Source organism: Pristis pectinata, chromosome 4 (assembly GCF_009764475.1).
Source record: "Pristis pectinata isolate sPriPec2 chromosome 4, sPriPec2.1.pri, whole genome shotgun sequence".
In the NCBI taxonomy this organism is placed as follows: domain Eukaryota; kingdom Metazoa; phylum Chordata; class Chondrichthyes; order Rhinopristiformes; family Pristidae; genus Pristis; species Pristis pectinata.
The window spans coordinates 16,050,042-16,062,828 of record NC_067408.1 but is presented as its reverse complement, the minus strand read 5'-3'; the positions used below and the strand labels follow the sequence as shown (position 1 = coordinate 16,062,828).

Below are 12,787 nucleotides of genomic sequence, written 5' to 3'. Positions count from 1 at the left end.
TCATGCTATAGTTGATAGACTTAGAGTGATTTTACTTTTTTTTGATAGAATGCAGGAAGAATAGTGCTACTGAAAAATGGCCAAAATTACAACAATTAATCATTGAAAAAGATATCTATAATAACTGGAATATATCTTTCCCAAAACAATGTTATAGACACCATTCCTCCCAATAAACACTGGCATTACACACATCCTCCAGTAAGTGCTCAATATAAACACATCAATTTAATTTATCAGAGACAAACCATTGTCAAAACAGGCTATTAGCTATCAATAGCTAAGCGTCATTCAATAACACTTATTGAATGAGTTCCAAATTCAGCCTTATGAAGAGGATTATTATACTGTTAAAGCCAAGTTTTGATCCGCTTTATTCAGATTGACCATCTGATTGGATTAGTGTGTGCGCTCCAAAGATATTTAGTTGACTCACAGCTGTGCTCACAGTGCATGAACCTTGGAAAAAAGGGAGTTCCGATGTTGTGACTGAAAGAGGGCTGCTATCTATTTGAGAGGTACTGTGGGTAGAATTGGCTCCTGGTACTATTGTTATGCAAGATGTCATGTGCACGGTTGGAAAATAGTTAATTATGATTCTTCCCAGAACCTGTAGATTACTGCACGTGTTTAAGTACATTGTGTGTGAAAACTCATTGGCAACATCACCATACACCGAGTTTGGGCCAAGCTGCCTTATTGAGAAAATTCCACTTCCTTTCAATTTCAAGCAATTTTTTGATTTCAACCTCATTGTAAACTTTCTACAAAGCTTCCTGGGAAAAGACCTGTCTTCCCACTCTCCGTGTGTGTCCCTTGGAACCAGCCGTCCTGGCGTTTCCTGTGCACTAGAACAATGTCCCCCTGCTCCAGACCGAGTTCCACCTCTCCTTGGGCTGGATAAGAAAGGACGGCTCGACATCTGTGGGAAGAAGAAGTAGTGGGGTGGTGAGGAGAAGGCAGCAGATATGTAGCTGAGCTTAAACTTCCTTCTGTCACAAAGGAGCCCCTTTCTCTCCTCAATCAGTTGGCTTATCTGACCACTGCACAGTTTTACTAACAATGGAGCTATGTTTTGGATTTTATCAAAAACTCAATCCGTATTTTCTCTTTTACATTCCTCTCCCTTCTTCATGTGGACTCCTTGAAATTAGTTGTAATGGAAAACTAATATTGTACAGTTTTTGGTTCAGGTGGAAACTTATTTACATAGCCAATTACAAACAGAATCAGTGTTTAGGCTTCAGCTATTTACAGTCAGCTGTATGAGTGACATCAATGAAAAAACAATGTGACATATCTAGGTGGTATATCTAAACTTGCTAATCATATAAAGCAAGGTGGGAGAACAAGCTGTGAGAGAGGTAGAGGGGCCATATGTATTCTGCAAAAAAAAACAATAGGATAAATAAATGGAGAAGAAAATGGCAGTTGCTCTATAAAGCAAGATAATGTGAAATTATCCACTTTGGTTTAATGAATAGAAAAGTACATAGAATTAATGCGCAATGGGTGAAGTGGAACCGGTGGATGTACTATACTTAGATTTCCAGAAGGCATTTGATAAAGTGCCACATCAAAGGTTATTATGGAAAATGAAAGCTCATGATATAAGAGCTGATACATTAGCAAGGATAGAAGGTAAAAACAGAGAGGAAGCTTAAATGGGTCACTCTCTTATTAGCAAGATGTAATGAGTGGTGCACCTCAATTTTTACCAATTGATATTAATGACTTGGATGAAGGTACCAAAGGCATGGTTGCTAAATTTGTTGATGCCGTAAAGAAAGGTTGGAAAGTAAGTCATGAAGAGGACATACGGAGGCTATAAAGGGATATTGATAGGTTAAGTTAGTGGTCAAAGATTTAGCAAATGGAGTATAATATGAAATTTAGCAGGAAAAATAATAAAGAATCCTATTGTCTAAATGGTGAGAAACTGCAGAGCTCTGAGATACAGAGCGATCTGCATGCCTTACTGCACGATTTGCAGAAAACTTTTACTCTTTTGCTTACAGAATTTTATTGTTTATTGCTGGTGGAATTGAACACAAAAGCAGGGAGGTTATGCTTCACATATTGTGCATGGGTGAGACCACATCTGGGTGCTATACAAAGTATCGATCTCCTTAATTAAGGAAATATGTTAATGTGCTGGAAGCATTTCAGAAAATGTGTACCAAAATCTAGAATGGGCAGTTTGTATAATGAGGAAAGATTAGTCAGGCTAGATTTGTAGCTGCTGGAGTTTAAAAGAGTGAGGTGTGACTTAACTGAAACATAAGATCCTCAGGGATCTTGACAGAGTGGATATGCGAGAATCCAGAACTGGGGTGAATGTTTAAAAATAAAACAGAGATGATGTGGATTTTTCTTCCCCAAAGGGTTGTGAGTTTGTGGAGCTCCCTTCCTCAAAGGGTGGTGCCCCGTGGATATTTTTAAGGCAGAGGTAGACAGATCCCTGTTTTGCAAGGGTGTGAAAGTTTACTGCAGGAAGACTGGAATGTGGAATTGATGTTACAATCAGACCAGCCATTGTCTCATGAAATGGAGGAATAGGGTTGAGGACCCTTGTAGCTTGGTTCCACTCCCAATTCTTATGTTCAGCTGTATCTTTCGAAAGGGGAGACACCTGTATAGATTCAGAGAGATTTTGGGCATTACTCATGAAACACATGCAGGTACAGCCAGCAATTAGAAAGGGAAACATTATGTTAGCTTCTATTTAGCTTCTAAAATAACTGATGAATTTTTGGAATTCTCACCTCAAAAAAACTATAGGTTTTGTCATTGAAAAAATTGAATAGGTTTTTAAACACTAAAGGAATTAAGGAATTTTGTGATAGAATAGGAAAGGTGAAGTCAAAGACTAATTGTGATCTATTGTACGCTTGAGCAGGCTCAATTGGCCATGACGGCTTAGAATCACTCTTGTTTCTTGTGCAATGTTCTTAATAAAAGTAAGACAAGACTTGCATTTATATGGGCATTTTCATGAACTCAGGATGCGCCAAGGCACTTTACAACCAATGTACCATGTTTTGAAGTGAATTTGTTATGTTTAGAGAGCCAGTTTTTGTGCACAGGAAGAAACCACTAGCGTCAATGTGATAACGATGAGCTAATCAGAAATGCAGTAAACAGTGTGGAGAATAGTAACAGGTTTCAGGAGATTTAGATAGACTGTTCAAATAGGCAGACAGACGGTTGAGGAAATTAAGCACAGAAGTGTGGAATGATTCATTTTGGTTGGAAGAACAAGGAGATTATGAATTAAATCATACAGTTTTAAAGATACTATAGATGCAGACAAGTCTCTGAGGATAGCTGGACCTGTTAGGAAGACTGCCAAGGAGATATAGAAAATTATGAGGAAATTTAATAATGGTGTTCAAAGCCTTGAAAGGTTTTAAGGAGGAATTGGCATGGCAACAAGAAGATACGGATTTAAGGTATTTGACATGAGAACCAGAATCAGGTTTATTATCACTGACTTATATGAAGTGAAATTTGTTGCTTTGTGGCAGCAGTACAGTACAAAGACATAAAAATTACTATAAATTACAAAAATAAATAAATAGTGCAAAAACACGGAATAATGAGGTAGTGTTCATGGGTTCACGGACCGTTCAGAAATCTGATGGCGAAGGGGAAGAAGCTGTTCTATAACAAATATTCTTCAGAGTAAGATCTAGGCATCAGGAGCCATTCCAACTTAAGGTGCAGTGTGACAGTTTAAATGAAAACAGATGAACTCTGACTCTCTCTTCACAGGAAAGCACTGTGAAAGAATTCTATTGCTTCATTGAAACGTACGTCACCTCCTTCCACACACATAAACTTGCATAATTTAGTCAGCTGGTGGCCTTTGTAATCACCATCGCAATAGGTTCATGCAGTTTTAACTGAGTGTGTAACCCTGCCTGATGGTCCATTAAATCATTAAGCACAGTCTGCAGGATGGAGCTTGCTTGAACCTTTTAGCAAAATATTATGTTTCCAATCATAAAGTTACATGGTAAATGTGGTAAACAACAAAAGTTGATAAAGGCGGAGAGGAGAGGAAAACTACCCACTTATGTGCCAGTGGATGACTTAATTTTAGTGCATTATAGCAGTCTAGGCATGGCCTTTACTTGATTTTTCCGGTGGGATAGGGATGTGTACTTATGCAGTAATTCATGTCAGGTTAATATAGCGTATCAACCCTGGAGTTAATCATGAGCCAGCTGCATGTTGTAATGGGGAATAAAAGCTGCTTCTATAAAGATGAGCTAAACTGCCTCCCTCATTTCCACTTTGCCAATATTCTGACATCATAAAATATGACAGCTTGTTCTCCAAATCCATTCCATCATTGAAAGGATTCAGCTTCCAACTGTGAATATCAAACAGTTGGATTGAAATGCTGACAATTTTCCATTTTTATAAGGTGGGAAAATAGTGGCCAGCAGGGACTGATGGAATTTAATATTTCTACTTCCCTTAGCATGAATAAAATTACTCCCCTTTTTCATTACCACCACTCTCAGAAATTGTGTTACCTATTGAAGCACATTGAATGAGTTTGTGATGATATTGGACACTCTTCCACAGCGGAGCTGTGCAGGGGAGATGGAGGGGTGCAACGATAACAAGAATCCCAGGAGCCTGTCTTTTTGTGTACCATCTGAACCTTCTCCTCAGTTCCTGTTGGACATGAACCAGCTCTGTTGTGAGAAACGATGGGGGCAAGGGTTTCTTGTAGAACTGGTTCCTCTGTGACCTGTTCCGGCTTTACTGATTTTGTGGCAGCCTGGAATTTAGGTCTTGTGGATGAAGCTGCACATTGAGGCACAGAAGCTCCAAGACCAGTCTGAGCCTGAAAAAAAGAAATAATAAATGAGATTCATTGCAAAATTGCATCATGATACACCAGTTTTCAAAGAAAAGAATCTATTTGTCATAGCAGTAGAAGAGAATTATCTGCTTTTGAATGAGGTCTTTCTGATGCAGTGACAAGGTCCATGTAATTCACATATCTGATTTCCCTCACTCGCTTCCAGAAAGTCATAAAGCAGCAATTCACTTCAACTACTTATTTAGTCAATTGCAATCAGTGCTCATAATGCAGTCTCCTTTACATTGCAGATGCAACAGTGACCCTGACCTTCCAGTCATCTGCCACTTTAATTCTCCATCCCCTTCTGACATCAGTCTCCTACTCTATTCCAACAAAACCCATGGTAAGTTCAAGGAACACCATCTCACCCTCCACCCTAGGCATGTTACTGCCCTTGGGATTCAATATTGAATTGAATAACTTCAAGGAATAAAACTTCCCTGTTTGTATCAGGGTTTGCCAGCTAATCTCTGGTTTAAGATCATTTTACTGTGATGTTAACTCAGTTTATCTCTCCCCACAGATGCAGCCTGACCTTTAGAATCTTTTCAGCATTTTGTTTTTTTATTTCAACTTTGTATGACAATCTAGTAGGTTCGCATTGTGATCATTATTATTAATGACTAGTTGTCTTTAATTCCAGATTATTAACTGAATTTAACTTCCACAAGTGCTAAACTGAGATTTGAACTCAAATTTCTGGATTGCTAGTCCAGTAATTTGATGACAGTGTTATCACAGGACACAATATTCCAAATGTTTTATGTGGGCTCAACATAACTCCTCTGCTTTGGTCTCCATTCATTTCTTTATGAATCCTGGAATCCTCTATGCTTTATTCACCAGTGTCTCAGTTTTATCTCCTTGTTGCAAGAAGTCATGCACCCAGCTCCCTGTGTTCCTGTACACCCTTCAGAACTATGCCATTTAATTCGTGCTGTCTCTCCTCTTTGTTTCTACCATAGACTATCACTTCAAACCTTTCTATATTCTGATAAATACTTTGCCTCTTTAGCGTTTGATGCAGTTTATTTTCCCTTAATAGACACATGGTGGTTAATTAATGCCTTGACAATTTTTTAAAAAATCACAGGATTGTGAAGCACAAAGTAACTGGGATGATTAGAAACAATGGGATAGGATGCCTATCCTCACTCAGCTGAGAGAATTATGTCCGCTGTAGAGATAATTGAATAGGGGGAGACACAAGTGCCGTTGGCATAGATTCAATGAACCCTTCTGTTGTGAGGAAATACGTAAAGAAAAGAGGCATCATAAAATTGCATTAGAAATTCTTCTGATATTTGCATCTTCTTCCCTCTCTTGTATATTTCCCATTCTTCCTTCCCTTTGGTATATCAGTGGATTGAGCTTACAGCTCATCCATTGTCTCTATTCCTCACTAACTCACAGTTTGAACTCACAGTTGCCCTTCTGCTTACATGGAGAAAGGCCATTTAATGAGACAGCTCTGCACTCTGTTTTTCCCTCTCATCCTGTTCAGACAGAGCAAACCAAAGCTGATATCTCCTCTTATTTACACCTAACGTTTCCTCACTCACAACGCTTTAATTTTCCTGTTCATGAATCCTCTCCGTGTTTGTTTCCTTCTCCCTCCCCAAATACTACCAGAAACAGGAGTCAAGTCTTCTCCTTTTTGTTTTAACCCATCCATGGTAACACTAATAAAACCCACCTGGTTCAGGCTGCTTCTGTCCTCATCTTGACAGTGTGATGGTGTAAAATTCGACACTGGTACACATCCCCGCACTGCAGCGTTACAACTGGAAGTTTCCTGGATTTGTGCTGCTGATGCTTTGCCACTGGGAGGTGTCGTTGAGGCAGTGTTGACCATGGGCCTGATGGGCAGACTGGGTCTGCTTGCTCGAGCTGCTGCGCTCGAAAGGCCTGTGCGGGCAGCGACGGCCTGCATGAGCTGGTGGGATGCGAAAGGTTGGGCTTGAATGACCACAGCCGGAACACACCTGCTATTTGTGCTCTGACTCTGTACCGGAGGAACTGCAAGAGTTGGCCGATGTGCATTTGCTAAAAGAACAAAGAAAGGCAATGATTGAACTTGCTGTAAATTTTCTGTCTCGATCACAGAAGAAGCAATGAAAAATTAACTCATATTATTGTACACCACTTGAGAAATGACTGATGAAAGCTGAGAATTGTCAGCGACTCCACAAAAAACTGGTAGAGTTGTGGACAGTGAAGAAAGTTATCAAGGGATATGGTGGGATAGGATGAGATCTCTTTATTAGTCACATGTACATCGAAACACATGGTGAAATGCATTTTTTGTGTAGCGTGTTCTGGGGGTAGCCCCCAAGTGTCGCCACTTTCCGGCGCCAATATAGCATGTCCATAACTTCCTAACCCATACGTCTTTGGAATGTGGGAGGAAACCAGAGCACCCGGAGAAAACCCACGCAGACACGGGGAGAATGTACGAATTCCTTACAGACAGTGGCCGGATTTGAATCCGGGTCGCTGGCACTGTAAGGCGTTATGTTAACCGCTACACTACTGTGCCTGCCCTTTTTATTTGGAGAAATGGCAGATGGAGTTTAATCTGGGCAAGTGTGAGGTGTTGCACTTTGGGAGGTGAAATGTAAAGGGAAGATACACAGTTAATGGCAGGATCGTTATTGGCATTGATATACAGAGGATCTTGGGGTCCAATTCCATAACTCCCTGAAGTGACAGCACAAGAGATTTGCGTGCAGTTCTGGTCACCTAACTATAGGAAGGATATCTGTAAGATTGAAAGAGTGCAGAGGAGATTTACTAGAATGTTGCCGGGTCTTCAGGAGTTGAGTTACTGGGAAAGATTGAATAGGTTAGGACTTTATTACAATGAGTATTGTGAACAAGGCGGATGAGCTTAGAGCTTGGATTGATACTTGGAGCTATGATGTGGTGGCCATTACGGACACTTGGATGGCTCCGGGGCTGGTAGGGAGGGAGGTAAAAGAGGTGGGGGAGTGGCACTGTTGATCAGAGATAGTGTCACGGCTGCGGAAAAGGTGGACGTTGTGGAGGGATTGTCTACGGAGTCTCTGTGGGTGGAGGTTAGGAACAGGAAGGGGTCGATAACGGTGCTGGGTGTTTTTTATAGGCCGCCCAATAGTGACAGAGTTATTGAGGAGCAGATAGGGAAGCAGATCCTAGAAAGGTGTGAGAATAACAGAGTTGTTGGTGATGGGGGATTTTAATTTCCCAAACATCGATTGGCATCTCCAGACAGTGAGGGGTTTAGATGGGGTGGAGTTTGTTAGGTGTGTTCATGAAGGGTTCTTGACACAGTATGTAGATAGACCTACAAGAGGAGAGGCTGTGCTTGATTTGATATTGGGAAATGAACCTGGTCAGGTGTCAGATCTCTCAGTGGGTGAACATTTTGGTGATAGTGATCATAATTCTATCTCCTTTACGTTAGCACTGGAGAGAGATAGGAACAGACAGATTAGAAAGGTGTTTACTTGGAGTAAAGGGAATTATGAGGCTCTCAGACAGGAAATTGGAAGATTAAATTGGGAACAGATGTTCTCTGGGAAAAGTATGGAAGATATGTGGCAAATATTCAGAGGGTATTTGTGTGGAGTTCTGCATAAACATGTTCCGATGAGACAGGGGAGTCACGAGAGGATACAGGAACGGTGGTGTATGAAGGTTATAATAAATCTGGTCAGAAGGAAAAGAGAAGCATACAAAAGGTACAGAGAGCTAGGTAATGTTAGAGATCTGGAAGAGTACAAGGCTAAAAGGAAGGAACTTAGGAGAGCGATTAGGACAGCCAGAAGGGGACACGAGAAGACCTTGGCGGGCGGGATTAAGGAAAACCCCAAGTCGTTCTACAAGTATGTGAAGAGTAAGAAGATGAGATGTGAAAGGATAGGGCCTATCAAGTGCAGCAGTGCGAAAGCGTGTATGGATCCAGAAGAAATAGCGGAGGTACTTAATGAATACTTTATGTCAGTATTCACTACAGAAAAGGATCTAGGAGATTGTACTGGGGACATGCAGTGGCCTGAAAAGCTTGAGCATGTAGATATTAGAAAAGAGGTGGTGCTGAAACTTTTGGAAAGCATCAAGTTAGATAAGTCGCTGGGACCGGATGGGATGTACCCCAGGTTGCTGTGGGAGGTGAAGGAGGAGATTGCAGAGACTCTGACGATGATCTTTGCGTCGTCGATGGAGATGGGAGAGGTTCCGGAAGATTGGAGGGTTGCGGATGTTGTTCCCTTATTCAAGAAGGGGAGTAGGGATAGCCCAGGGAATTATAGACCGGTGAGTCTTACCTCAGTGGTTGGTAAGCTGATGGAGAAGATCCTGAGAGGCAGGATTTATGAACATTTGGAGAGGTATAATATGATTAGGAATAGTCAGCATGGCTTTGTCAAGGGCAGGTCCTGCCTTACGAACCTGATTGAATTTTTTGAGGATGTGACTAAACACATCGATGAAGGGAGAGCAGTAGATGTAGTGTATATGGATTTCAGCAAGGCGTTTGATAAGGTATCCCATGCAAGGCTTATGGAGAAGGTGAGGAGACAAGGGATCCAAGGGGACATTGCAGCGTGGATCCAGAACTGGCTGGCCCACAGAAGGCAAAGAGTGGTTGTTGAAGGGTCGTATTTTGAGTGGAGGTCAGTGACCAGTGGTGTACCTCAGGGATCTGTACTGGGACCCTTACTATTTGTGATTTTTATAAATGACCTGGATGAGGAAGTGGAGGGGTGGGTTAGTAAGTTTGCGGATGTCACGAAGGTTGGGGGTGTTGTGGATAGTTTGGAGGGCTGTCAGAGGTTACAGAGGGACATAGATAGGATGCAAAGTTGGGCTGAGAAGTGGCAGATGCAGTTCAACCCAGATAAGTGTGAAGTGGTTCATCTTGGTGGGTCAAATATGTTGGCAGAATATAGTATTAATGAAGGACCAGAGGGATCTTGGGGTCAGAGTCCATAAGACGCTCAAAGTGGCTGCGCAGGTTGACTCTGTGGTTAAGAAGGCATATGGTGTATTGTCCTTCAACAATTGGGGAATTGAATTTAGGAGTCGAGAGGTATCGTTGCAGCTATATAGGTCCCTGGTCAGACCCCACTTGGAGTATTGTGCTCAGTTCTGGTTGCCTCACTACAGGAAAGATGTGGAAGCCATAGAGAGGGTGCAGAGGAGATTTACAAGGATGCTTCCTGGAATGCGGAGCATGACTTATGAAAGCAGGTTGAGGGAACTCGGCCTTTTCTCCTTGGAGAGATGGAGGATGAGGGGGGGACCTGATAGAGGTATATAAGATGATGAGAGGTATTGATCAAGTGGATAGTCAGAGGCTTTTCCCCAGGGCTGAAATGGTGGCCACAAGAGGACATAGGTTTAAGGTGCTGGGAAGTAGATATAGAGGAGATGTCAGGGGTAAGTTTTTTACTCAGAGAGTGGTGGGTGCGTGGAATGGGCTGCCGGAAACGGTGGTGGAGACGGATATGGTAGGGTCTTTCAAGAGACTGTTAGATAGGTACATGGAGCTGAATAAAATAGAGGGCTATGGGTAAGCATAGTAATTTCTAGGGTAGGGACATGTTTGGCACAGCTTTGTGGGCCGAAGGGCCTGAATTGTGCTGTAGTTCTTCTATGTTTCTATGTTCTATGTTTATTCTGTGGAGCACAGAAGAATGAGGGGAGATTTGATAGAGGTTTATAAAATTATGAGGGGTATAGACAGAGTTTATGCGAGTAGGCTCTTTCCACCTAGATTTGGAGAGATAATTACGAGAGGACATGGCTTTAGGGTGAAAGGGGAAAGGTTTAGGGGGAACATTAGGGAGAACTTCTTTGCTCAGAAAGTGGTGGGAGTATGGAATGGGCTGCTATCTGATGTAGTAAATGTGGGCTCACTCTTGAGTTTCAAGAATAAATTGGATAGATAAGGACAGGACAGGTCTGGAGGATTATGGACTGGGAGCAGATACATAGGACTAGTGGAATAACATTTCTGCACAGACTAGAAGGGCTAAATGGCCTGTTTTCTGAGCTGTAGTGTTCTATGGTTCCATGGCATGCTTGCCTTTGATTGGCAGGGCATTGAGTATAAGAGTAAAAAAGTCATGTTGAAACTATATAGAACTTTGGCTAGGCTGCACTTGGAGTATTGTGTGCAATCTGGTCTGCCCATTACAGGAAGGATGTGGAGGCTTTGGAGAGGGTTCATGCGAGCTTTACCAGGATGTTACCTGGATTAGAGGGTATTAGCAATAAGGGCAGGTTGGACAGACTTGGACTGTTTCCTCTGGAGCATCGGAGGCTGAATCTTTTTCCCAGGCAGAAATGTCAAACACCAGAGGGCATAGCTTTAAGGTGAAAGGGGGAAAAGTTAAAGGAGGTGTGCGGGACAAGTTTCTTTTACACAGGGAGTGGCAAGTGCTTGAAACGTGCTGCCAGGGGTGGTGGTGGAAGCAGATAAGATTGTGGCACTTAAGACGCTTTTAGATAGGCACATGACTATACAGGGATTGGAAGGATATGGATCACGTGCAGGCAGAAGGGATTAATTTAATTTGGCATCATGTTTGGCATAGACGTCCTGGGCTGAAGGGCCTGTTTCTGTTCTGTACTGTTCTATGTTCTAAGGTTGGCACTTTCAAAACATCCCACCAGAAAGTACAGTTGAAGTGTGTTGTAATGTAGGGAATAAAGCCAATTTGTACACAAGAAGAGTCCAAATAGAAAGGTGATAATTACTAAGTCATTTGCTTCAGTGATGTTGACTGAGGGATAAATATTGGCTCGGACCCCTGCATTAATTGGTATTCTATTAATATCTGAGAAGCTGGTACTTTAATGGGTGTATATTCCCCAAACTTCTGCAATCCTAGTACACCGGGCCTGTAATTTTCTTTACATGGGGCCCATTTCGATAGCTGCATTTAGTAAGGCATGCCAGCCACAACCAGGTGGAATTGTTGTATCAATTACTACTCAGAAAAAAAATCTCAACAATTTCACTGTTTGCATATTTTGATCCTGCTGTGTTTTTTCTCTTACTGGCACAAAGGGAAAAAAACTCATTGTAATAGTGTGGGAGAAAAATGTGCAATCCATAGGAAATGCCTGGGTACTCTGCAGCCCTGGATCAAGTTTCAGCCAGAACAGGTGCAGAGTTCAGCTGCACTGTTAGACCCCTTCAGAGTTTGCCTATTATTATACAGTGTTAGTAACTTACCCCTGTAACTAGTCCCATATATACGTCTTGCTATTGTACCCCCTGAGGCAACAGGAGGTGATGTTACTGCAACCCGCCTGCCATTAGGACTTGTTTGTGAGTTCAAAGTGGCATCAGTTGCCGCTCCTCTTTCTTGAGTGTTTGTTGTTGCTGGCAATCCGTTGGAACCTTTCCCCTCTGTGACCACACAAGTGTTTCTGCAAAAATATAACACCGTCTAGATCAGTCCATTTACAATAGTATGACTCTGATATTATCTCCCATGTTAGGCATAAGAAGATCGTGGGTTTGGAGAGTCACAGGCCTGAAAACTTTACTCGATTTCTCTTTCCACAGATGTTACCTGACCTGCTGAGTATTTCCAGCATTTTAATTCAGAACTTAAATAAAGAGAATGATAGGATGTCCAATACCTAATCTACAGATATCGTGGATTCCAATTGCAGAGGAGGACACTTTTACTAAGGTATGAAAATCAGACTTCTTGCATCCTTTATTTAAAAAGTCACTGCTGTCACAAGAATTGGGAAACCCAGAGATGAAAGGGAGTATTTTTTCAGTATTCCTTGTGGCCTGAAGAAGCAGGAGCTCTCCCCTCATTCCTGCAAGGTAGACTTTAGCCTTCCTGGCAATTATCACTCTGCCACAATGCCTGGCCTTCCCCACTACCATCCCCATCC

General features: G+C 42.0%; 1 protein-coding gene across 1 annotated transcript in view; it reads right to left on the bottom strand.

Moving 5' to 3' along the window:
• Positions 1-577: 577 nt before the first annotated feature.
• Positions 578-12,787, bottom strand: part of LOC127569170 (E3 ubiquitin-protein ligase SH3RF1-like) — a 61,682-nt gene continuing 49,472 nt past the window's right edge. The window contains exons 8-11 of the mRNA XM_052013560.1: positions 12,108-12,304; positions 6,579-6,928; positions 4,545-4,861; positions 578-922 (exon numbers count right to left, since the gene is read on the bottom strand). Of these exons, the coding sequence (XP_051869520.1) occupies positions 751-922; positions 4,545-4,861; positions 6,579-6,928; positions 12,108-12,304 (1,036 nt within the window). The 3' untranslated portion in view covers positions 578-750. The remainder of the gene's footprint in view (positions 923-4,544; positions 4,862-6,578; positions 6,929-12,107; positions 12,305-12,787) is intronic.